This window comes from Myotis nattereri, assembly GCF_964212035.1.
Source record: "Myotis nattereri genome assembly, chromosome: 12".
NCBI lineage: Eukaryota > Metazoa > Chordata > Mammalia > Chiroptera > Vespertilionidae > Myotis > Myotis nattereri.
This window is the reverse complement of record NC_138087.1, coordinates 58,079,410-58,106,153: the sequence shown is the minus strand read 5'-3', so window position 1 is coordinate 58,106,153 and position 26,744 is coordinate 58,079,410. Positions and strand designations below refer to the sequence as shown.

At 39.6% G+C, this 26,744-nt stretch overlaps 1 protein-coding gene across 1 annotated transcript in view; it reads right to left on the bottom strand.

Annotated features, from left to right (window-relative positions):
- Window positions 1-26,744, bottom strand: part of INVS (inversin) — a 119,786-nt gene that overhangs the window by 81,946 nt on the left and 11,096 nt on the right. The window contains exon 2 of the mRNA XM_081103571.1: window positions 25,612-25,778. Within this exon, the coding sequence (XP_080959697.1) occupies window positions 25,612-25,778 (167 nt within the window). The remainder of the gene's footprint in view (window positions 1-25,611; window positions 25,779-26,744) is intronic.

Below are 26,744 nucleotides of genomic sequence, written 5' to 3'. Positions count from 1 at the left end.
ATCAATAATACACACACACACACACACACACACACACGTATATATTTTTAAAGATTACCAGTTTATATCATAAAACAGAAAAAATAATGTCATGAAGTAGCTTGACCATGATTCACAAACTGCAATTTAGGTTCTGTAAAATGATAAGTTTGAAGATGGTATTCTGGGATTCCTCCTAACATTGAAATAGTATAATTCTAACCTCTTCTATTATCACCAAATTCTTTCTTTTTTTTTTTTTTTTTTTTTTTTTGTATACAGAATCTGTAGTGCCTAGCACAGTACCTTATATATAGCAGGCATTAAATATTTTTTAATGAATAACACATTATTAAATAGATATTTTATAGAGGTTATGAAGGTTAAATTATATAAAAGCAGTTTGTAAAGTGTAATTTATAATTATAATCAGTTGTTATTATTGATGATTTAGAATAGAAAACAATATAAAACTAACTGGTCATTCTAAAATAGAAAATAAAGTTGATATGACACCTTTTTGAAATGAAGAGATGTCATCTTTTTGTAGGAATCTATGACATTTATTATAAAGTTTATTTCTACATGACTCTTGTTTCAAATATAATTCACCTTATTCTCATCTATAACCAATTTAACAGACTGTTTACAGACAGATGGAGAGACAAATGACAAATTAGTACTCCCCAGGTTTGTGGCATGGACATAAAAAGTGAATTTATTTTTCAAATACCTTTTATAGCTATAGCCTTACAAGTAGAAGACATCTTATCTGGTTTACTATTGATCCAAATGACAAGGCTGAGCATCAGATTAAGGATATGTCAGAAACCTGAAAGGAGGCTACCAATGTATTCAGCAGGATGGTAGCTTCTTTCAAAATGATCTATTAAGGTTACAGTGTTTACAAAGGCAGTTGAGAAAACATAGCACAAGATACTGGGTTGTATCAAGCAACCAGCAGAGTACCCATAAAAACTTCTGATACTATTGTGATCCCCCCTTACACCAATCATGATTCATTTTATTTCCAGAAATAAAAACTATGCACAAATTTTTGATGATAAAATGATAAAGGGTTTTTCTTCATCTTACATCCCTTTCTGATTGTCAGTTTCCTCCTCAGCAATGGTAGCATTCCTAACAGATGGGAGGTACCAATCAATTTAAATGACTGCCAACCAAAAAGGTCAAGCATACTTCAAGAATTTAATTCCAAGGTATCTTCTTTGGTGATAGTGAAATAAATATGGCTTAGCTAAGTATAGTAATGACCAAAAAAGATGATGCCAAAATAGAGTCCTGAAAAGTAAAAATTCCAAGAGTGCTTCTTATGTATAATACTAGAGGCCCGGTGCACAAAATTCATGTGGGGGGGGGGGCGGGGTCCCCTCAGCCTAGCCTGCACCCTCTCCAATCTGGGACCCCTCGGGGGTGTCCTACTGCTGGTTTAGGCCCGATTCTGGGGATCAGGCCTAAACCGGCAGTCAGACATCCCTCTCACAATCCACGACTGCTGGCTCCTAATTGCTCACCTGCCAGCCTGATCACCTCTAACCGCCTCTGCTTGCCGGCCTGATTGCCCCTTACTGCCCCACCTGCTGGCCTGGTTGTCCCCAAATGCCCCCCTCTGCTGGCCTGGTTGTCCCTAACTGCCCCCCACCCCTGTCGGCCTGGTCACCCCCAATTACCCCCCCTCTGCAGGCCTGGTCAACCCCAACTGCCCCCCCCCCACTGGCCTAGTCATCCTCAACTGCCCCCCTCTGCCAGCCTGGTTGCCCCTAACTACACCCACCCCTCAGCTGGCCTGGTCACCCCTTACTGCCCCCCCCTGCCAGCCTGGTCACCCCCAACTGCCCGCCCCCTGCTGGCCCGGTCGCCCCATGAAGCCTGCTGTTCAGTTATTTGGTCATCTTTCACTAACTGCCCTACAGGCCTTGTCGCCGCACGCAGCTTGCTGTTCGGTTGTCCATTCGGTTGTTTCAGTCGTGAAGTCCCCTGCCTTTTTATATATTAGAATAATATTTTGTGGGGGAAAAAGAAACATCTTGGAGATAAAACATGAAGCATGGGGGTGGGGGGATTTTAGCCAAACAAAAGAAGAAACCTAATCACATGTGGGAAAACCTGTTTCTTGTGATCACTTTGGGAAGAGCATTTCTTCAAGGAAGATCTAGTACTTTCTAAAGTAGAATGAATTGAAGTTTTGTGAGAATCATGGAAAAAAGAAAAAGCTTCAGCAAAGTTTCCTTTCAGATGGCTTTAGAAAGACTTGAGCTGGTTTTGCAAAACTCAGTAGTGCTCTAACCAATTTCAAGTGACCAACATTTGACTTTGTTATAAGACCAAAGAGACAGAGAGCTGTAGTCTAAAACTATTTAAAATACCAGCAAACTACACAGCTTTTTGTTAACATGTAACACTTTTTATAGCAATAATAAAATCTGTTTTTATTAATCACCAGCTTAACTGTATTATCATTAACTGCTGTAGATATAAAGACTAAGTTTTGGTCTTGGCTCTAACTTGTTATCTAAACACTAGAGGCCCAGTGCACAAAAATTTGTGCACTCGGAGGGGGGTCCCTCAGCCCGGCCTGTGCCCTCTCGCAGTCTGGGACCCCTCGGGGGATGGCCACCTGCTGGCTTAGGCCTGCTTCCCAGGGGATTGGGCCTAAGCTGGCAATCAGACATCCCTCTGGCAGCCCGGCAGCCCTCGGGGGATGTTCACTTGCCAGCGGGGAGCAGACCTAAACTGCAGTCGGACATCCTTAGCGCTGCTGAGGAGGCAGGAGAGGCTCCCACCACCACCGCTGTACTGGCAGCCGTCAGCCTGGCTTGTGGCTGAGCAGAGCTCCCCCATTTGGGAGCACATTGACCACCAGAGGGCAGCTCCTGCATTGAGCGTCTGCCCCCTGGTGGTCAGTGTGTGTCATAGTGACCAGTCATTCCCAGTCTTTCTGCTGTTAGGGTCAGTTTGCATATTACCCTTTTACTATATAGGATAGAGGCCTGGTGCACAGGTGGGGGCTGGCTGGTTTGCCCTGAAGGGTGTCCCGGATCAGGATGGGGGTCCCCACTGCGGTGCCTGGCCAACCTGGATGAGGGGCTGATGGCTGTTTTCAGGCTGGTGACACCACCTTTAGGGTGGGGGTCCTCACTGGGGTGCCTGGCCAGTCTGGATGAGGGGCTGAGGGCTGTTTTCAGGCTGGCCAAGCCAGCGACGGAAGCTCCCAGGCTCTCCTTTTATTCGATCGTTTTTTATTCTGGGATTTATTTACCTTCTATAATTAAAACATTGTTGCTTCCGGAGCTCAGAGCCTGGCCGCAGCAGGCGGGGAACCTTGGCTTCCTCCATCACTGGAGCAAGCAAGCCTCTTGCTCCCTTCAGCTGCATGGCCGCCAGCCGCCATCTTGGTTGGGTTAATTTGCATATCCTGCTGATTAACAATGGGAAGTGTAGCGGAGGTATGGTCAATTACCATGTTTGTCTATTATTAGATTAGATGGGCATATCATATTGGGCATCTACTTTGTGTAATGTAAAATACTACCTTTATATGTAATGCAGGAAACTTTCTGGGCCTCAGTTTCCACAAGTGTGAAATAAAGTGATCAAATTAAGTTAAAAATAGTACTTAGCAAAGGATTTTACAAATAACTGCTCCCTAAGATACTATTAGCTTATACTAAAAAAAAAAGCACTGAGATTAAATGATTCTGAGACATCCTGGATAAAGAAAATAAGCAGGTTTCTTTACTGCATAACTTCTCAGAGCCTTTAGGTTGCTAATATGCACTGTAACTTTCCAAGAAGGAACATGCAGTATTTCCCAAACTTTTTTGACGAGACCCCATTTTCATGCAACATTTCATGAGAATATTGTGCTAAGGAAGTAGCTTTGGGAAATGCTGCACAGAATGATTTTTAAGGTCCTTTTAAGCTTTTTATAATTTGTAGTATGTGTGTGTGTGTGTGTGTGTGTGTGTGTGTGTGTGTGTGTGTGTTTAACAAGAAACATAGAGCTGCTTAATACCTAATCTTATTTTTCTCAGATGAAATAAACTTGGGAAACTGCTTGGAAAAAAAATTCTCACAAAGCCAAGGAGAAAGTTACTTGAGACTATGGTTAACAACAAGTCCGACTACAGGAGAATGGACAATATCAAACATTGTGAATAAATGCCAGAAAATGTGGCAGGAAAATTACAAAAAAATTACAAAACACAAAAATACCTGAAGCAAGGATACTTTCCAATCAGGGCTTTCAATCTACTTTATCAAAAGTAACTGAAAGGCACTTTGTAATGACTCACCAAAAGATAAAAGTGCTAAACATCAACTATATATTGGACTTTATGTTTTGTACCTTAGGAAATTTAGTTTGCCTATAGCTATGGTGAAATACCAATTTTATTGCCTCCAATATGCCTTACAGTCACTCTCCTCAACCCCATCATATTACTTTTATGCTCAGACTCCCATTTACATCCTTAACTCTCCCCTGCCAATGGATAAGAGATATTGCTCTGGTTGGAATCAGGTGGCAGTAAACAGGACCGTAAAGCTCAGAGCTTCCAATAGCAGTCATGCACATCTGAGGAGGATTTCTGGTAGCCCACCATAAATCTAGTTAGTCTCAGGAGACTACATTTATGAATGAGTCTGCTCAGTAATAGAGCCAAGTTCAAGAATGACTCTGCTGCCCTAATAGTGGAATAGTCAATGGAAAGGACAAAACCCGGGAGATGTAGGAATTTCTTTAATTTGGGAGGCCACCAAAATGAATGAGCAATGTCTATAGATTGTACTGTGAAACTGGAAGGTTTAAGCTCTATGGACAAGTGATATGGGGGAAGAAAGGAAAGAAAGGAGATAAAGGAAAGAAAGGAAAGAAGGAAAGGAAAGGAAAATAAAAGAAGGAAGGAGGGGAGAGAAGAAAGAAAGGAAGGAAAAAGAAATTAAAAAAAATTAGAATTAGATAGGAAAGAAAAAAATTTGTATGATAGATGCCAAGTATCAGGAAGAAAACATTAATTTTATCATTGCTCTTGTTATTTTTTTTTATATTATACTTTTCAAAATAAAGCTATGTTTCTATGAAAATTGAAGCTTTTGGGTTTTTTTGCAGCCCACATAAACTTAAACTTTATTTGGCCCATGTGAGCCTTTGAGTTTGACATGCTTGGTGTAAAGAGTTATAAGTCCAAGACTTTCAAGGTAATTCAGATTTTCAGCCTTCTATCTTGTTGTGAGATGAAAGATTTAACATCTATGTAAAAATTTAATCCTATAATTAGCATGCAATTGAGATTTCCTTTGCAGATAGAAAGGGAAAGAATAAAGGACTTGGGGGAACAGATGGACACATTTCTGTTATCTCTAAAATCATTCTCAAAACTTTACCAAAGCTTTGTACTTTGGTCCTTGTATTTCTTGGGACACATTCTCCACATGTGTTTCTACATGTCTAGTAACTGGACTATCTTTTCAAGGATATCTGCATAGTAAGTGGCCTTGAAAGTTAGAGGCAGTTCTCCCTTCAGGTCAGAGGATAGATTTCTTTACTGACCAGAATAATAAAACCAAGGTCTCACTTGAGGACAAAGGTTGGGCCTATTTGCTCAGGGCCCTAATGTAAGATTGGGGGTTTTCTAAGCTCAGTTTTCCTCAGGTGTGACACTGACTCACTGCCTGTGCAGCATCTACCTGAACCTGCTTCCACATCACCGACACAGGACCTGGGGGCAAAGAGAACCAATACAAACATAAAGCTCATGATGTTCGCTATATGGTGCATAATACACTATCTTTAAAAATTTGGTTGCTGGTCTCTTTGCCAGCTGAATCTATGTGGCAAGCCAACCTAATTGTAATGTAACCAATCAATGGGTCCGTGCTGCCTGTCACTACATGAGCCAATTAAGCAGAGACAGGGTTGAATTATATATGAACATTTATTCCAATACTGCCAGAAGTATGGGACAGCAGTGGGTCATCCACAAAAATTTGCTCTGCCTCTCCCCATAAGCCAGCTGCTTATATTGGGTAGAAGGACAAAGATTACATGGGGAAGTAGGCAAAAGGGTATGCCAAATGGACATTTAACAGGTAATACAGGCTGGAGATTTGCAAAGACCTAGTGATATGCAAAGACTGGGGGTCTTCAAAAGGCTGGCAGTTCTGGTTTGTGCAACATGGTTGCTAATCTTTCCATGATAATAGGCAGCTCTTTGAGGGGAAGGATGGGCTGTATTTCCAGGTGAGCTCCCAGGTCCCATGTGCAACTCCCAGCCAGGTTAGAATGTACCTTCTTTAATCAGAACAACACAATCACAGTTAACAGAGCATGATTAATATTTCTTATAATTATAGCTGGTCCCCAATATTCTATTTCTGCCCCTATCACTAATAGCTGCAACAGCTCAGCAACTTGATAGTATGGTCTTTTGGGTGAGTGATCACCAACTAACTGACAAATGAGTTAATGGGTAAATGAGTGAATGAAATCTGACTGTTGCATGGAGAATGGTTTGAAGAGGAAAAAGACTTGAATCAGGAAGACTAATAAACTACTTCAGTTAGTTAGATAATAGATTATGGTAGACTGGATTAGAAGGATCCTAAAGAGGGAATATGCTAATTGACTCTCATGCCGTCACAAAGATGGCGGCACCCACAGCCAATAAGGAGGGAATAAACTAATTGACTGCCCTGCCCTCAAAGATGGCGGCGCCCACAGCCAATAAGGAGGGAATATGCTAATTGACTGCCATGCCCTCAAAGATGGCAGCGCCCACAGCCAGTAAGAAAGGAATATGCTAATTGACTGCCCCCCCCTCAAAGATGGCATTGCCCACAGCCAATAAAGAGGGAATATGCTAATTGACTGCCATGGCCTCAAAGATGGTGGCACCCACAGCCACAAGATGGCCAGCAGGGGAGGGCAGTTGGGGGCGACCAGCCGTGCAAGGGGAGAGCAGTTGGGGGCGACCAGCCCTGCAAGGGGAGAGCAGTTGGGGGCGACTGGGCCGGGAGGGGAGGGCAGTTAAGGGCGACCGGGCCGGCAGGGGAGCAGTTAGGTGTCGATCAGGCTGGCAGGGGAGTAGTTAGGGGGTGATCAGGCTGGCAGGCAGAAGTGGTTAGGGGCAATCAGGCAGGCAGGCAGGCGAGCGGTTGGGAGCCAGCAGTCCCAGATTGTGAGAGGGATGTCCGACTGCCGGCAGTTGGGCATCCCCCGAGGGGTCCTAGATTGGAGAGGGTACAGGCTGGGCTAAGCCGTCCCCCCCCCCCCCCGTGCACAAATTTCGTGCACCGGACCTCTAGTAGAATAATAGAAATGGAAAAATGAACCCAAAAGAGGGAGATCTCAAATACATATAGACTCCTTATGAATCCTTGGCTGACCCCTGAGTTGCAAAGGCATGGGGTTGGCAGAAACCAACAAATGGAAAATTGAAAAAGCAGTCAGATTTCAGTTACTACCCAACACAAAGGCGATGGAATTTGGAGTTTGAGTCCCACCTAGTTAGAGGGCTTGGTACTCATCTCAGGCTTTTCACTGGAATCTCAGAAGAGTCAGACCTTAAAAGTGTTGACTTATTTATTTATTTATTTAGGGGACTATGGACAGGTCTAAGGGATTCAACTAAAGACTAGAAAAAAAATTGAAACAACAGGTTCAGTGTGAGTAGCCATTTTTAACTGCCAGATAAAACAACAACAAAAATTAACATTCTATAAGGGAATGAAAAATCCCTACAATGTATCGTCCAAAATTCTGAGTATACAATAAAAAATTACTACAAATGCAAAGAAACAAAAAAATAGGACTCAGTGTTAGAAAAAAATATAGATTTCAAGATAATCCAGATGTTGAAATTAGTACACAGGACTTTAGAGCAGCTATAAAAGATGATCACAATGACCACACAGGTGAGGAAATCTCTGCAAAGGAAACAAACTATAAGAAGAACCAACTACAATTCTAGAACTGAAAGTACAATGTCTGAAATGCAAAAATCATTGCTGAAAATCAAAGCTAAAAAAGAAAATATTGAAAGAAACTAGGAAAACAAACAAACAGCAACAACCATTACCCATATGGGAAGGATAGGAATGATAGTGTATCAGAAACAATGGAGGCCAGAAGGCAATGGAATGACATATCTCACATGTTTTTATGAGAACTAGTACAATATTCCAATGTGATAAAAGATGCACACTGTCAACCCTAAAGCAACCTATTAAAAATAATACATAGGTATAGTTAAAAATTTTAGAAGAACTAAAATTTTTTAAAAAATCATTAATCTGAAAAAGAGCAAGAAAACACGTTGAAAAGAAAAAAAGAGATGGCTCAAGCAGAAAATAAAATAAAATGGAAGACTGAAACGCAACCACATCAGCAATTCATTAAATGGAAATAGACTAGCATTACAACTAAAATGTAGATATTGTCAGACTAGGTAAAAAAAGGAGTAACACTCAACCTCATGATGTCTACAAAAGGTGTACTTTACCTATAAAGACACAGATAAGATGAAAGTAATAGGATGGAAAAACTTATGCTTTAAACAATAATCATAAGAAAGGTGGAGTGGCTACATTAATATCAGATAAAGTAGACAATAAGATTTTTAAGAGTTTCAAATACCTCACCAGAAAATATTTATTAATTATAAAGATGAAACAGTACCTTTACAGTAGAGAAAAGCAAACACTACCTTAATCAAGTGAGCAAGTGAACATCACCAGGAATGGGAAAAATCAAAATTCTGTAATACCTGACAGGATTCAATGAGGACACAGCATTGCTTCTATATCTCTTCCAATATGAATAACATAAATCTCATTATGAGGACATGGCTAATAAACCCAAATTGAGGGACTTTTATCTAGCCTGTAATCTTCAAATATGTCCTCATCACTGAAGTTGAGGAAAGATTAGAAAAGTTTCCAGACTGAAGGAGACAAAAGTGACTTGAAAACTTAATGCAATGTGTGATTTTGAACATAATCCTTAAGGATATTATTGGGATAATAATGTAGCCTGAGGATTAGACAGCAGTTCTCTATAGATGTTAATTATTTTGTTTTGATGGCCATATTATAGTAAGGTTGAGGAATGTCTGTGTTTCTAGAAAACACATACTAAAAAATTTGGAAGTGGTGAGGTATCAGGTCAGTAATTCACCCTCAAATGGTTCAGGGGGGAAAAAGTTTGTTGTGCTGTACTGGCACTTTTTCTGTAAGTGTGGCATATTTCTAAAATTTTAAAAAATAAAGTCAATTTGTACATAAAGGATTTGAATATCACTATCAACCACATCTGCCTAATTCGTAGTTTATAGAATACTATACCCAACAACTGTAGCACACAACTGGACTTGTATTATGTGCGCTGTGTGTGTATGTTTTGCATATACAGGCTTGAAGATACCATTTAAAGTTACACAGATTATTATCCAAAGAGATATCTAACTGAATAAAAGAGGGAGCACAGTTAGCTGAGGGGACTTTAGGATCTGTTCCTTTGTAAAATGGGCTTTCACATGCCTTCCACCTCGGTTCTGAAAACACACGGTTCCTTATTCCCTTCACCATGAATAAGGCCGACATTTGACAGCTTCACAAGGCTGACAGGGTTACCCCACAGTCCACCCTCCCTATTCTCAATCCAATTAGACCTCTAATCCTCCAGATGAAAGGCCCAACTGCTCATGTTCCTCATGACAACGACAGCTATTGATTATTTGTCACTGCAGCTAACACCTTCCCTGTCGAGGCTGCTCTGACAGAAGCAAACCTACCAAATTAGACAGCACTTTATCTGCCCTGGAGGCCAAATGGCACAACAAGTAAAGGCTAATAAATGGTATAAAAATGAACAAATCATAACATTATGACAAGCTGATCGTTGCCAGCAGCCTCCTAGCTCAAGTTTGATGTTCTCTTAGACTTGCTCCTTCTCTTTCCCCTCTGCTCTAGCTCCAACTTTGACTGAATTAAAGGCCAGAACAATTAAGGCATTTGACCAGCAAAGATAAGCCAATTGAAGTATCGCCAAGGGACATAAATGTCAATAACAGACTGCCATTTGTCAATACAAACATTCTAGAGATGCAAATGCTGAGGCCACCGCTCTCCACTAGGCTGCACTGACTCACTTTCCAATGGACAGTCTGTGGCTAGTTAACCAGGAGGAAAAAAAGAAAAAGAAATATACAGTCCCAAGAGAGGAACTGTTCTATGAAGAACAAGGAAGAGTCATTGGGCTGAGGGTGGAGGATTATATCTGGAAAAGAGATAGCAAAGCAGAGCGATTCTTCCTTCTAAAAAATATTCTAATACTAGACAACTGAAATATTATTATATATTTTAGTCAATATACATGCAGATACATATTAAATACTAAAAATGTATTTTTTGAACAAATGAGTACATGAATTTCATACTTATCAGAATTGGAATGGCGAACAAATGAACTCTGATAAAATTTTCAAGAGGCTTAGTTACCACTGATGACATTGTTTAGACAAGTATAAAGAAAGAATAAAACAGTATTTTATATTGGTGAAGCTAATTTTAGTAGTAGTGTTTCAATGATTAAACTTTTCTGCAGGAAGGCTCTATTTTGATATCAAAGGTTAAGGTGAAAATTCTGGTGACTTGTATGTGGGAGAAATGAGAGCTACACTGAATGACAGGCTTGCATGATAAGCCCAATTCAATTCACTAGCATTAACTGAATATTTGGGAAGTACTAGTCATTAGAAATAAAAAAAAAATGATTATGACACTCTTCCTGATATTAAGATGCTCATTGTCCAAGGTTGTGTGTTTGATCTCCTATCAGGGCACACAAAAATCAACCAATGAATGCATAAATAAGTGGAACACAAATTGATGTTTCTCTCTTTCTCTCCCTCCTTCCTTTCCTCCTTCCCCCTTCCTCTCTCTCTCAAAAGCAAAAAGCAAAATTTAAAAAACTTTTTAAAAAGATACTCATTGTCTGTGGGGAAATCAAATGTATAAATAAATATTTTTCACCGTGATAGGTGATATAATGATATAACAGTGGTTGAGTACATAGGTACCAGAGGAACAAAGGAGGGAATGGTAAACTCTACCTAGGTATGTCTGAGAAGTTCAAAGAAATGATTAAATATGGATACAATAAGATACTACACTTGGGTCCAAAACCATAACTATATGAATACAGAATTAGTTTAAGCAGTATTAAGTATAAAGCAGATTTGGAGCTTTTATTTGAAAAAACCTAAACATAAATCAACTGTATTTGGTTGCCAAAATGTTAATGGTTATCAGACCAACACTGTATTCTACTTCAGGTGTCTTATTTCAGAGGAATTTAGGCAACTGTGTGCTTACATGATAAAAGGGATTAGAATGGGAAGGAGACTTGAAAGCTATTATATGACAACGGAATAGATAAGAATAACACTAGAGGAAAAATTCCTTCACTTGGCCAGAACAGTTATTAAGATATACTTCAGATCATGTCAATCCTTTGATCAGAACCTTCCAATGCTGCCTCATCACATTCAGAGTAAAAACACATTTGTGAGCCCAGTTGGTGTGGCTCAGTGGTTGAGCATTGACCCATGAACCAAGAGGTCACCGGTTTGATTCCTGGTCAGGGCACATGCCGGGAGCCGGTCCATGCTTGCTGTTTCAAGGGACCTGGCATATATGGCATACTGTTCTTAATATGTTTGCTCACCTTCTTGGCACTATGTATTTTAACCAAGGTCTCTGAGAAAGGTTGTTTCCCCAGGTAGGGATTTTCCCCTGAAGTTAGGGAGGGAATAAAACCTCTTAACTAAGTGCCAGGTGGGTAATTAATCACTTTAACTACGAACAATCATGCTTAAGCTACATAATCTTTACTCCCTGGAATGGAGATAAGAAACGCCCTAACCTTTGTAATAGAGATTGATAGGATTGAATCAACTGGTATAAATACAGTTGTAACAAGACAGCAAGAGACAGAGAGAGAGACAGAAATTGGCACAGAACCTACACAGAACGTTCTCTAGAGACAGAAGAACTTCGCTGGAGAGAACATGGCAAAAGATCCTGGACAGAAACTGGCCTCAGAACCTAGAGACAGAACCTAGCAAGAGAACATGGCAAAAGATTCTGGACTGAACCTGACTACAGAAATTGGCAAGAGAACCTGACTAGAACCTGGTGACTGAACCTGGAATGGAGAACCTGGAGAACCTGGCTGGAGACCCTAGCAAGAGAACATGAACACAGAACTTCGCTGGAGATCCAGAGCAGAACCTCTCTGGAGATCCAGACCAGAACCTGGCTGGAGAACCTGGACTGAACTTGGCTGGAGAACCTAGCGAGGGAACATGGCTACAGAACCTGGCTGGAGAATCTGGAGAACCTAGCAAGAGAACATGGACACAGAACCTGGCTGGAGATCCTAAGCAGAACCTCTCTGGAGATCGAGACCAGAACTTGGCTGGAGATCCTGGCTAGGCTGCTAATCAACTGAACACTGTCTCCGTGTCCTTCCTTCTTCGCCGACTCCGTCTACGCCTTTGGGAACCCCTGGACCCGCTGGGGTTGGGCCCCGGCAGGCACATGCCCAGGTTGCAGGCTCGATCCCCAGTGGGGGGCCTGCAGGAGGCAGCCAATTGATGTTTTTCTTCCATTGATGTTTCTATCTCTCTATCCCTCCCTCTTCCTCTCTCTCTAAAAATCAATAAAAACATTAAAAAACAATAACATGACAGAGAAGCATCAATCAGACTGTCCAACTCAGAGGGAAGGTAGGGGAGGGTGGGGGTAAGGGGAGAGATCAACCAAAGGACTTGTATGCATGCATATAAGCCTAACCAATGGACACAGGCACCAGGGGGGTAAGGGCATGAGTGGGGGGGGGGGAGATGGGGGATAAGGACACATATGTAATACCTTAATCAATCAATCAAACAATGATTTCAAAAAAACAGCACGCATTCCTGACAATGGCCAAAGGGCCCTAGAGGATCTGGCAACCATTTCTTTCATGGCCTCATCACCTACTGCTCTCCTCTTGCTCACTCAGAATAACCATGTTAGCCTCCTTGTTATTCCCCAAACATTCCAGGAGTGCTCCCACTTTAAGGTATCTGTCCTGAATATTCCTTCTGCCAGAAAGGAAAGAAAGTTCTTTCCTCGGCCATTCACATGACTAAATTCCTCATCTCCTCAAGTCTTGCTTCAAATGTCAACATCTCAGCGAAGATGATTGTGATTGCCTTATTCAAATTTACAGCCCTGCTCACCCCAGTCGTCCCTTCCCTGGCTTTCTTGATCTCTCTTACTTTGGCATTTGGGTTAGATTTCTGTTATCACACTAGTAAATGATTATTTGGGCTTTGTGAAATCTTAGCAGTGAAAGGAGGTATAAAGAGCCCTACGATTGGTCATGAGGAAAATGTTGTGCCCAGGGGCTGACAAAATTCACACTGCAGAAATAGTAGCCCCCCCCCACCCCCCCATTCCTTCTCACTCTCTTTACAACAGTAAAACATGAATATAAAAAAAGAGGAAATTGTATGAATATGGTCTTATGATCTAAGAAGGTAATTAGCAAATTAATGCTCAAATTTTCTTTGGAACGGATGTTGAAGGGGTTCAGAGCAGGCCTCCCCACACATGTGCCACTTTGGCATGTGAATTATTTTGAGCTAAAGGCAATCAAGACCCTGTGAATGCATGAGAAATTTTTACCTTTTCCTTAAAAAATTTAAATTTGGAGCCTTGCCAATAATAAGCATTATTACCAGAAATAACTTTTTTATGATTTATATGTATGTCTGGGCAAATTTCTAATTACTGAACATCTGCTTTTTTTTTATTATTATTATTAGTTAAGGTATTACAAATGTGTCCTCATCCCCCCCTTTAACCCCCAACCTCCCCCCCACACACAAACTCATGCTCCCATCCCCCCGTTGTCCATGTCCATTGGTTTGGCTTATATACATGTATACAAGTCCTTCTGTTGATCTCTTCCCCTTACCCCCGCCCTCCCCTACTTTCCTTCTGGGGATTGATAGCCTGATCGCTATTTCTCAGTCTTTGGGTCTGTCCTTTTTCATCAGTCTATGTTGTTCTCTATAATCCACAAATGAGTGAGATCATGTGGTATTTATCTTTCTCTGACTGGCTGAACATCTGCTCTTATCCTGTGAACGACCTTCCTTTCCTCTGAAGCCCCAGGTGCCTTACCCCTCCTCAGCTCAGAATGCCATATATACCTAATTTATCTTTCTGTCTCTGACTCTATTATGTATGTGGGGTTCCCATAGATATGTAATTAAATTTGGTTATTTTCTCTTATTAATCTGTCTCATGTAGATTTAATTATTAGACCAGGCAGAAGAACCTAGAAAGAAAGAAGAAATTTTGTTCCTCCCCTACAATGTTATATACAAAATTAATATTTAAAAGTTTAAATGAAAGTAAATGGATCTGGAGTTCCTTTTTATTAGCTGTAAAAATATTCGCTGGCCTGTGCCCAGAGTTTAAAAGAAATCAGCATGACTCTAATGAAAAACAAGCTGTAGGTCTCAGAGAAATTCAATATATACCCTTTCTTTTCTTTTTAGCTTTTGATTGGTTTCCATGGGAATCTAGGCTTGTGGGATCTTTAACCTATTCATGGAAAGCAGATGCTTTTATTTTCATGACTTGGTAAAAGTGGGGGCCAGTGAGGAGATAAAGATGATTAGAAAATGAATATGGTTGCAAGAAATAGGATCATGTTTAAAACAAAATACTGCAAGCCACAGAGATTTTAAAATACAACCTGTGAGGCTGCTCTACTGTGTCTGAGAGATACTCTATCATAAAGAAGAAACACTAAACTTGAAAGTAGAAGCTCTCAGCTCAAATTCTGAATCTGGCCCATGAGAAAGAAACCCTTAGCTACTTCTTTGGAGTTTAGACTGGGAAACTGGATTTGGGAACGACCCCAGGACAGAGAACAAGAAATTAAGCCCCAGAAGAGCACGTAAATTCTCTTCCAGGGGCGCTTGATCAGGAGCACTGAGCTGGGAATCAGAAAAGCAAGATGATTCCTAACTCTGCACGTGACAACGCAGAACTCAAACTATCCCTGTTTACTTATATAAAATATACACAATTCAACTATTCTAACTGCTGTGACACGAACAGGAAAGTATTTTTTCCTTACTAGAGTCATGTTAGAAAAGTTCAAAGCAGTGATTTCAATCAAGATTGTTGATATGTTGTTCCTTGTGACTATGAATTTCATCCACGCAAGTAGAAGTACATTAAGTATAATCAGAGTATTAAAGGACAGATTTTTATTTCAACCTCAGATTTGTTTAAAAACAGACCAACTCCAGTTTTGGTTTGAACACTCATTTGAAGGTAGGACCCTAAATATTTGAAACCAGTTTCTAAACTGGAAAACCAGAGGACAGGTTTAGAGCGATAGCTTCCAAACATCCACTAGGGGACAAACTTGATGCTAGTTTGGAAACCTCAGAAGTTGGAATGTAATAAAGCCAAGATTCTTTAGACTAGGACTCAGCCTACCTGGAAAGGACAGCCTAGCCAGGGTTAAAGTCAAAAGGGCTAAACTGCAAGGGCTGTCTAACTAATATCACCCATCTCAGTCCAGAGATTTCATTAAAATTCCTGAACATAAGCATTTCATACATTCAGACTTCCTGTTTCTATGTAATGGCATTGCAAATGTCTTTTGGTGCTTTCTTTTAGAAGCACACCAACAGCTAAAACCTCATTTGCTTACTCTTCAGATACCCACTGGCTACGCAGTTTGTGGTAGAGTGTGTACTTAAGTTGTTTTAAAATGCACTGAGTGAATACACTCACAGACAAGCCTAGAAGTACTCACTGAAGACCTCCAGGTGATCCGGATGCATGCTCAAGTTACAAACCACTGGATCAGAGCATAGGCACTGCTTTCACACAGCTCCCCAGGCAAATGCTGGGAAGCATGACCTGAGTGCCTAAAAGCTTAGGCCAGAAACCATTCTTGATTCCATTCTCTCTTACCCTACCCACAATTCATGTTCACCAAGTTCTGGCCATCTTACCATTTTTAAAAATATGTTTTTATTGATTTTTAGAAAGAGAGGAAGGGAGCTAGAGGGATAGAGAGAGAATTATTGATGAGAGAGAAACATCATCAATTGGCTGCCTCCTGTAGGCACCCTACTAGGGATCAAGCCCACAACCCAGACATGTGCCCTGACTGGGAATCGAACCAGTGACCTCCTTGTTCATAGGTCAATGCTCAAACACTGACCCACACCGGACAGACTCTTACCATTTTTTTGTAATAATTTTTTATTGAGGTATAACATACAGACAATATAGCACATAATTCTTAAGTACAGAGATTGAGACATTTTTATATAACCAATATGCAGATCAAGACATAGAACATTTCCAGCACCCCCGTACGCTTCCCCATGTCCCCTTTCAGTTAATACCTATCCCCAAGTAATGACAGATCTGAATCACCATATAGTTTTGCCTGTTTCTGAAATGTATATAAATAGCATGACTTCTGTCACTTACAATGATGTCTAGGAAATTCATTCATGTGGTTGAATTTATCAGTAGGTTATTCTTTTTTATTGTGTAGTATTCCATTGTAGGAGTGAATACACCACACTTTACCCATTTTCCTCTTGATAGGTATTGGGTTTTCTATGCTATTAAAAATATTTTCTATTATAAATAAAGCTATCATGTACATTCTCATACATGTCTTTTGGTGAAAAGAAACACTTATTACTGGGGTTGGGGTGTGGACTGCAGTGATACAGTGTGTGTGTATGTTTAGATTTTATAGACATAGTCAGTTTTCTAGAATGCATGCACCAATTCACATTTCCACCAAAAATATTTGAGAGTTCCAATTGTTCCATGTCCTCACCATCAACTGGTCCTGTCAGACTTTTTCATTTTATACATTCCAATGCCTATGTAGTAGTATCTCATTGTAGCTTTAATTTGTATTTCCCTAATTAATAATGATGTTAAACACCTTTTCATGTGTCTTTTAGACATTTGGAAATAATTTTTTGTGAACATGGTAAATCACAAAAAAACATAATATTAAGTCAAAAAAGCAAGTTGGGGAGTGACATGCAGTATATTACCATTATATAAAGATTTTAAGCATGTAAAACAATATTATTTTCATATATATATATATATATATATATACACACACACACACACACACACACATGAATTAAAACCACAAAAATTAAGATATGCTGAAGAGCAGTAAAAGAGGGGAATGGGATTTTGGAAGCTAGTTTTATTTCATTTCAAAGAGTCAGAAGAAGAAATTTTTAAAATTCAGTTTTATCTCTTTTGGGAATTAGGTACCTCAGTGTTTTTTATATTATTTTCTTTTCTTATCTGTAAGCTTAATTTTTAAAACAGAACAAAGTGCATTCAGGCACATGCAAAAAGAATGATGAATAATTTATTAAGAGAACTGAAAGGAGAACTGACTCAATCTGCTCTTCCAATGATGAACTGGACTAGGAGATCCTGAAGGACCTTTCTATTTCTGGCATCTATTGGTTCTTAAAGGGTAATTTGATGTTCACACCAGTTGCAGTATGATTAGTAGCAATAATATTGATAACTTACACTCTTAGTATAGTTCCCCATTAAGCAAAAAGCATTATATCTAAGGACTCATCTTTCCTACACAGCAGATAGGAAAAAGTATTATCCCATTTTATAGGTGAAGAATTTGAGTCAACAAGAGAGATATTTGTTGAGAAAAGCTCACAGTCTTATAACATCCTACTTATAAAATTGTAAGAGGAAGGGGTAGACAATAAAAAGGAATAAATATAACTATTAATTTAAACTTCAACAGTTTTAAAGACCATTACATACCATTCATGATAATTGTATCTGATGTTCACATTTATTGACTAGAGGCCCGGTGCACAAAAATTTGTGCACTTGGGGGGGGGGGGTCCCTCAGCCCGGCCTGTGCCCTCTTGCAGTCTGGGACCCCTCGGGGGATGACCACCTGCTGGCTTAGGCCCGCTCCCCGGGGGATTTGGCCTAATTTAGCAATCAGACATCCCTCTGGCAGCCCGGCAGCTCTCGGGGGATGTCCACTTGCCAGCGGGGAGCAGACCTAAACTGCAGTCGGACATCCTTAGTGCTGCTGAGGAGGTGGGAGAGGCTCCCACCACCACCGCTGTACTGGCAGCCATCAGCCTGACTTGTGGCTGAGCAGAGCTCCCCCTGTGGGAGCACACTGACCAACAGGGGGCAGCTCCTGCATTGAGCGTCTGCCCCCTGGTGGTCAGTGTGTGTCATAGTGACCAGTCATTCTGCTGTTAGGGTCAATTTGCATATTACCCTTTTATTATATAGGATAGAGGCCTGGTGCATGGGTGGGGTCTGCTGGTTTGTCCTGAAGGGTGTCCCAGATCAGGATGGGGGTCCCACTGGAGTGCCTGGCCAGCCTGGGTGAGGGGCTGAGGGTCCTTTTCAGGCTGGCCACACCCCCTACAGGGTGGGGGGTCCTGCTGGGGTGCCTGGCCAGTCTGGATGAGGGGCTGATGGCTTTTTGCAGGCTGGCCACAGCCCCAACCACCCAAGCTCCCAGTGGAGGCTGGCTGGAAGCAGGTAACTGGGATTTATTTATCTTCTATAATTGAAACTTTGTTGCCTTGAGCAGAGGCCACAGCCACCAGGGCAGGTGGGAAGCTTGGCTTCCTGCATCGCCAGGGCAACCAAGCCTGTTTGCTCCAGCTTGGTGGCTGCTGGCCGCCATCTTGGTTGGGTTAATTTGCATATAGCCGCTCTGATTGGCTGGCGGGTGTGGCTGGGGGCATAGCGGAGGTGCAGTCAATTTGCATGTTTCTCTTTTATTAGATTAGATTGATTCATCCCCTCATTCATGTATTCATTAAATAAACATTAACTGGGTATTAAGTGGCAGGAGCTGTGCTAAGACTAGAACTATAAAATCAAGTAAGACATGGCCTCTTCCCTCAAATAGCCTTAGTGGGGGTGAAATATAGGTAACTGAAATTTATGAATAACGGTGGTAGGTTAGTAGTTATGGTAAAGGTATATATGTACTAAGAGGGAATATGAGAATATAGAGTTGTGGCTCGGGGTGTGGATTGTTTGGAGTATATATGTTAAGTGTGAGTGTGTGCAAAATAAGGAAATCTAATACTGTATTAAGTTTTCCTGAAAAGTTTCAGAGGTATTCTACTCTTCTTTATATTTTGTAAATTAGTATGGAAATAACATATTTTGAAAGATGAAAATTAATATTCAGTTTTCATTGATGAATAGAGAATTCTGTTTGTGATTTTAAAAATAAATAAACAACAACACAACCATAACCTGAAGCTTCTTTAATTTTTGAGTATAACATGATATAATTTTTCAAAGTGGGTAGTCTTAATCTTCTTGAAGCCAAATTAATAACCTCTTGGAAGATTAAAAATGTGTAACTATGGATATTTAGTAAGACTGCTAATGCTTTTTTATCCTTATTAACAAACAAATGTATCTGTGGAAGTGAGAGAAATAGTAGCTTCCCTGGAGCAAACATTTCTAACCATCAGATGTCTTTTGTTAGAAACACAGAAAACGTATGACTGCTTTCTTGGATTAAACGGAGGGTACTAAATGAAAAACAAATTAGGTACAGATAATGAGTATATTGAGATTAATTTTATTCTCATGGGCATCATTTCCTTAGCTGCTTGGACTAATAGCAATTTGTTTCCAAAAAAGTGAGTATGTCAAAATAACTAAGCCCATCACCACAGCTCAATAAGTTTTTTCCATATATGTATTTTGAAAGTGGATAAATGTTTCTAATAAACAAAATGTCTAGCATTTGTATTAATAATAACTTTCTGTATAAGTAACATAATATATGTTCATTCATTCAACCAAGACATGTCAGACACTGAGTCAGATTCTGGGGGATTAAAAAATAAATAAAGCAAGGTTCTTGCCTGGAGCTCTAATCTAGTGGGAAAGAGACCAGTAAGCAATAATTACAGTACAAGATAATGGGTTCTGATAGAGACATGAACAAAACGCTATGGGGACATGAGTTTTCCCTACTAACCAGCCTGCAGAAAAATAACATAATATAGTCCAGTATCACAAAAAAAAGCAAAAACTAAAAAAATAACATAGGGGAATGGTTGCTCTCCAGGTCAAAAATAATAACAATGATTATTTACGTGTAATGACTGCTGAAATTTTGTAAAGCACTTAGGTACTCTAAAGTAGACAGACCAGATTTAATTATCATTTAATATCTTTACCCACGATTTTTGTAAACAACTTAGGAGCAGGAATCATGTCCTTCACCTTTGTGTTCCAAGGCCTCATGCAGTACCTTTTACACAGTAACAGTCTTAACACGTTGAATGAATGCATGCACAAATACATAAATATTGATGATTATATAAATGGCACACTTCTGAGTTCATAGCAAATGGAATTAAGTGGATAGGCCTTTTGAAAAGAATATTTGAGATGTGATATATCAGAGAGGTCTACTAAACAAAGAGAAATGAAGTTTAACAGGGAATGGTACTGACATTATTAGTTATAGCAGATCTATCTAATTCATTCTTTATAATCTCTCTAGGTCAGCGGTTCTCAACCTGTGGGTCGCGACCCCTTTGGCGGTCGAACGACCCTTTCACAGGGGTCACCTAAGACCATCCTGCATATAAGATATTTACATTACGATTCATAACAGTAGCAACATTACAGTTATGAAGTAGCAACGAAAATAATTTTATGGTTGGGTCACAACATGAGGAACTGTATTTAAAGGGCCAGAAGGTTGAGAACCACTGCTCTAGATGGATAGTCATGACTACAGAGTAGACATTTGGTAACTACTTACTGAATGAACAGTTCTACCTCCACAAATATATCTCTTGGATCCAACTCCTCCTTTCTACACAGCTTTCTATGTACCTCCACCCTCTTCTTCCTAAGTGGCTCCCTAATAGTCAGGACCCTTCATTTAAAAAATGTAATTAAAAAAAAAAGAAGCATAGGAAGTACATAGTACAAAAGCCTGGCACACAACCACATCAGATACTAAACTAAATGGCTGAAAATTAATGAGCTAGGCTGTCCTGAGAAAATCAGTTATTTGTATGTTTTAAAATGAGAATGGATTGATCCCTACACAAAAATCTATTTGTTATATAATAAAAGACTTGAAATAGAAAAGAAAATATGGGCAGATTTTAAAACAATCTCTGCTTAGCGCTAACGTCCCAGCTGTTGTTTACTGATGGGTTTTGAGAGTCTTACCCTCTAAAAGCACAGTTTAGGAATCTGCTAATGATGGGTGAGGGATTTGTACCGAGTTTTGGTTTCCTTCTCTCCAGTTCCCTTCTCTCCAGGATTTGCCCTTCAAGTTCCAGCCACTGCTAACTCCAAACTCTATCTGGGTTTCTCAGCCTACTAAGATTACAGCTTCCTGCTACAGTTGTACTCTTTTGCATTTCAATTTGGAAAATGCCTTAAAGGTAAAAGGCAGGATGAATGTGGAGCTAATTTCACATGCTCCCCTTCTCTGAATGGTCACATTTTCTTAGATCCTTCCTATGCTGATTGTCCTCAATGCCTTCAAACAAAGTACTGTATAAATTCTGTTCAGTTTTTAGAGATGTTTTTGGCAGATGCGTTATTCTAAAGTAAATGGTCATAGTCAGAACTTATGCCTAATTATGAAAGTTCCTTATTGGTTGCTCAATTTTTCTAATTTCTTCTTTTATAACTTTACTAGAGGCCTGATGCACAAAATTCGTGCAAGAGTAGGCCTTCCTTCCCCTGGCTGCCAGCACTGGCTTTCCTCTGGCACCTAGGACCTGGGCTTCCCTCTGGCACCTGGGATCCGGGCTTCCCTTGCAGCCCCGGCTTCATCTGGAAGGTCATCTGGAGGGACATCCAGGCTAATTAGCATATTATGCTTTTATTATTATAGATACCTTCTTTTATTTTTTTTATGTATTTTATTGATTTTTTACAGAGAGGAAGGGAGAGGGATAGAGAGTCAGAAACATCGATGAGAGAGATACATCAATCAGCTGCCTCCTGCACATCCCCCACTGGGGATGTGCCCACAACCCAGGTACATGCCCTTGACCGGAATCGAACCTGGGACCTTTCAGTCCGCAGGCGGACGCTCTATCCACTGAGCCAAACCGGTTTCGGCGATACCGTCTTTTAAAATAACCATCAATGATTATTTATACTAGAGGCACGGTGCATGGGTAGGGTCCCTAGGCCTGGCCAGTGATCAGGGAGGATAGGGGCCTGCCTTCCCCCGGCTGCCAGCTGCCGCCTGCCGGCTGGGGCCTTCCTTTGTTCCGCACCACCCCTTGGTGGTCAGTGCATGTCATAGTGAGTGGTTGAAATCACGGTCAGTCAAACTCCTGAGGGGAAAATTTGCATATTAGCCTTTTGTTATATAGGACTGTACTTTTAATGATGACAAAAGCTAATGTTTTGGATGGAATAAATCTGTTTATCGTTTTTGCTCTCATTCATGGTAGATTGTTTTCCCATGTGTTTCACTGTGAGATCATATTTCATCTATTTTAATATGAGGAAATCCTAGAAGTTTAAGGTGAAGATGTTTTCTCTAAGAGAATTAGTGCTTGTGCCTGCTCAGAGGCAAAGTGTGCTAAAGACCTGGAACATATATCATCTACAACTATTCTTTGAAAATTATTTCTAGCTCCTTCACCATCTTGTTCCTGCCTGATCCATACAAACTTTAATTTTTTAATAATGGTGTTTTTCTATGAAACACAAAATCAAACACAATACTCAAGTATGATCTGGACAGAGTACTAAAGAATTATTACCACCCTTATTCTGGAAATTCTACTAATGCTAGGATAGCCTAAAGATTACTGCTTTTGGCAAACATGGAAAAACAAATTGTAACACAGAGATGGGGATATGCATAATTATGAGAGAGTTGGAAAAACGTGAAACTCGTTATTTATGAAGTCAGCTATGTAAATTGCGACATGTAAACCATAGTTCTATTTATTCCTTGACATTATAAAAATCACACAAAAATAAAGGAGAAACAAAAAGCAGAAGAAAACTGCATCTTGTGAAGAGACTTACAGCTAAGCTAGCATGTCTGGCTGTGCGCTCCCCTTCTCTCAATCTTTCTCCTATGATACCTCCACAAAAATGTTTTGGATCATCAACTTAAATCCTCATTTTCCAACATGATCTACTGATACTAAGTTAGATTCCTCCAACCTACATTTTTGAAGTTGAGTTTTAAACCTAAATGAATCACAATAAAAAAAAAAATCTATCAAATTCTTAATATTGGGACTATTCCCAATCTAAAATGTTTACTTTATGAAAAAAAGTTAAATGGATGAATAATTTTAACAGCTGACAAGCCTAGGTGAAAGGTTATAGTACCCAAGCTGTAATTAAAAGTGAGATTAAAAATGAGAGATTTTTACAAAATTACTATACTGAAAAGCAAATTTGAGAGCAAAAAATAACTGTTTTGTTTTTTAATAATGGAAGATACTTTATTTTTAATCATCTCTCAACATTTCAACTCTTGGTAGAAATCAAATGCAAAACATCTGCATTTTAAAATTAGCATATATTTAACTTTCTCACTCACAGCAACTTCATACAGTAAGACACACACCAAGGAGGAGCACGGAGCATTTCCTGTTCAGTCCATGAACACTATTTCCATGATGATACAAACACTGGACTTTCTCTCCTAGAATGAGTTAGCCATTCCCGCTTTTGTCCACTGCATAGGCTAAGTGGCATCATGGCTGGTTAAAAGTTACTGTGGTGTTGGAGTGATCTAGAAATGGAAAACTAGAAAACTAGCACTCTCAGGAGTGGAGAGGCACTGACACTTCTGAAATGTGGAAAGGAAGAACATCAAATATGAATGTTCCAGAATGGGGTAGTTTTAGTAATAAAGCTGGGTGAAATTCAGCTTTAAATACACATTGAGTATCTACATGCGATCTACTAGATATATAAAAAAGCCACAGAAGATTTGAAAAACCTTAAAATCACTCAACTGAGCTAGAAAAATATGAGCAAATTCACAGTGGCCTCGGGATTTAGCCAGAGAGAGCAATAACTTTGGAAATAACCTGACAGACCTAACATATAACCAGCATATTCATAGTATTTCTTTTTAAAAAATATATACCTTATTGATTTTTTACAGAGAAGAAGGGAGAGGGATAGAGAGTTAGAAACATCGATGAGAGAGAAACACTGATCAGCTGCCTCCTGCACACCTCCCACTGGGGATGTGCCCGCAACCAAGGCACATGCCCTTGACCGGAATCGAACCTGGGACCCTTCAGTCTGCAGGCCGACGCTCTATCTACTGAGCCAAACTGGTTAAGGCTCATAGTATTTCTTAATGTCTCTTTTTATGTATTCAACTTATGAAAAGTCATTTTTATAACCCCTCAATAAAAATGCTATGTCTGTTCACATTTTAAAATGGGAAATAACTCTAATAGTTTCTGCTGGATCTAACTAATTTTCATTGCTTTTTACACAAAACATACACAAGTCTAAGATAACAAAAAGAAAAATACCAGGCACTAGAAATACATTTTATAGACCAAAAATTTTTGGTGGGAAAATAGTTTTCCAGTAAGTAAATCTTTGAATAAATTTGAAACTTCGCATTTTATTTTTTTGATATGTGTAATTCCAAAAATCTGAGCTCATGACAATGCCTTTAAAAACTTGAAGTCATTTAAACTGGCAATATAGTTTTAGATTTTTAAAAGTTGAAAATATATTGAGAAAGTAATTTTCTTTTATGCCCCCTATATGCCATTTATTTGAAGGGAGACTACATTTTTAAAAAATACATATTTTTATTGATTTTACAGAGAGGAAGGGAGAGGGCTAGAGAGTCAGAAACACTGACGAGAGAGGAACACCAATCAGCTGCCTCTTGCACGTCACCTACTGGGAATTGAGCCCACAATCAAGATACATGCCCTTGATTAGAAATGAACCTGGACCCTTCAGTCCGCAAGCCAATGCTCTATCCACTGAACCAAACCGGTTAGGGCGAGACTATATATTTATATTGCAAAAGTAATACTCATCAAGGAAAAAAATGTTAAACAGTGAAATTACAAAGAATGCCTAATATTTCCAATATTTAAACCCAACCACTATCAACATCTTAGTGGGATGCTGTTGTTTTTTTCCTTTGCTTTTTCCCATGCATAAAGTAATTTGTAACATAGTTTAATTATATACATATAATTTTAATTTCTTTTCCATGATTTAACCTTAGATCATAAGATGAATTCTATTATTCAAGGAACTTAGATGAATGAAAGTAGCCACTGATGGTTATCTGTGCTTTATTCTCTGCAGTTTTAAGAGAAAACACATGAAACTAAGAGTCATATACTTGTGATTTCTTTATCATCTGTCCATTGTACAGTTCCACGAACCAAGTAACAACCACCACACAAAAGGTTTACACTTCAAAGTGATTTTATGTCTCACCTTTTGAGCTGCAAGATGGAGGGCTGTTCTTTGGCTATGGTCCGTTTTATTAACATCTGCTCCTGCCTTTAGGAGTGTATCTGCACAGTCCAGTCTGTCAGCCAGCACACAGTACATAAGTGGTGTTCTCCCAAATTGGTCTTCTTTGTCTTTAAGGGCAGCATTTCCTGAGTGTAAGAACATATGGTGATATTTTATCATTGTTGTTATTACTAATATGACTAGGAAGTACATTCACTGTTTACCAAGCACTGTGCTAAATGCATTAAATATATTTTCTCATTTTTACTGACCCTATGAGATAGATATTACCATCCCCATATTATAGGAAACTGAGACTCAGAGAAGTAAAGTGTTTACATGACACTGAAAGGAGGTGTTGGAGCTAAAATTCAAAATGACTGTTGACTCTAAAGGCCATATTCTTAACTACTATGTTACGCTCAATTAACATTTTGAGATATGAAACTACTTATTTTCCTCCCTCGCTCCTTTCTTTTGTCAACAAATATTTACTCAGTGCAGACCATATACTAGGCAATGTGGTATGTTTTTGAGAGATAAAAAAATGAATCCTGGTTGGCTTTCCGTTTTAGACAATATGATGCAAGTGCATTCTACCCTAATCCTCCTGCTATTTACAACTAAGCTCCCCAGGAAATACATATGAACGATGGAGAAAAGAAGAGAGCCTGGTTAGAGACCTATGAAACTCCAGGAACAACCTGATGGTGAGTTCCCTCAAGGTTTTGTTGTTGTTTTGTTTTTTATCTATATTTATTTTTTATTGAATTTATTGGGGTGACATTGGTTAAAAAATTATATAGGCTTCAGGTTTACAATTTCATAATACATCATCTGTATATTGTATTGTGTGTTTACCACACAAACTCAAGTCTCCTTCCATCACCATTTATTCCCTTTACCCTCTCCTATCTCCCCTCCCCTCTAGTAATCACCATACTGTTGTCTGTGTCCAAGAGTCTTTCTTTTATTCCCCCTCCTATATATAGTCAGCCTGGGTGCTAAAGTAGCTCACCAGAAACACTAATAGGCACAGACACAAAGTTCCTCAAGATGCCTACTCTCTCCAGTCAAAAGATTGGGAAGTGAGTAGCCATGTAGCAGTGAAC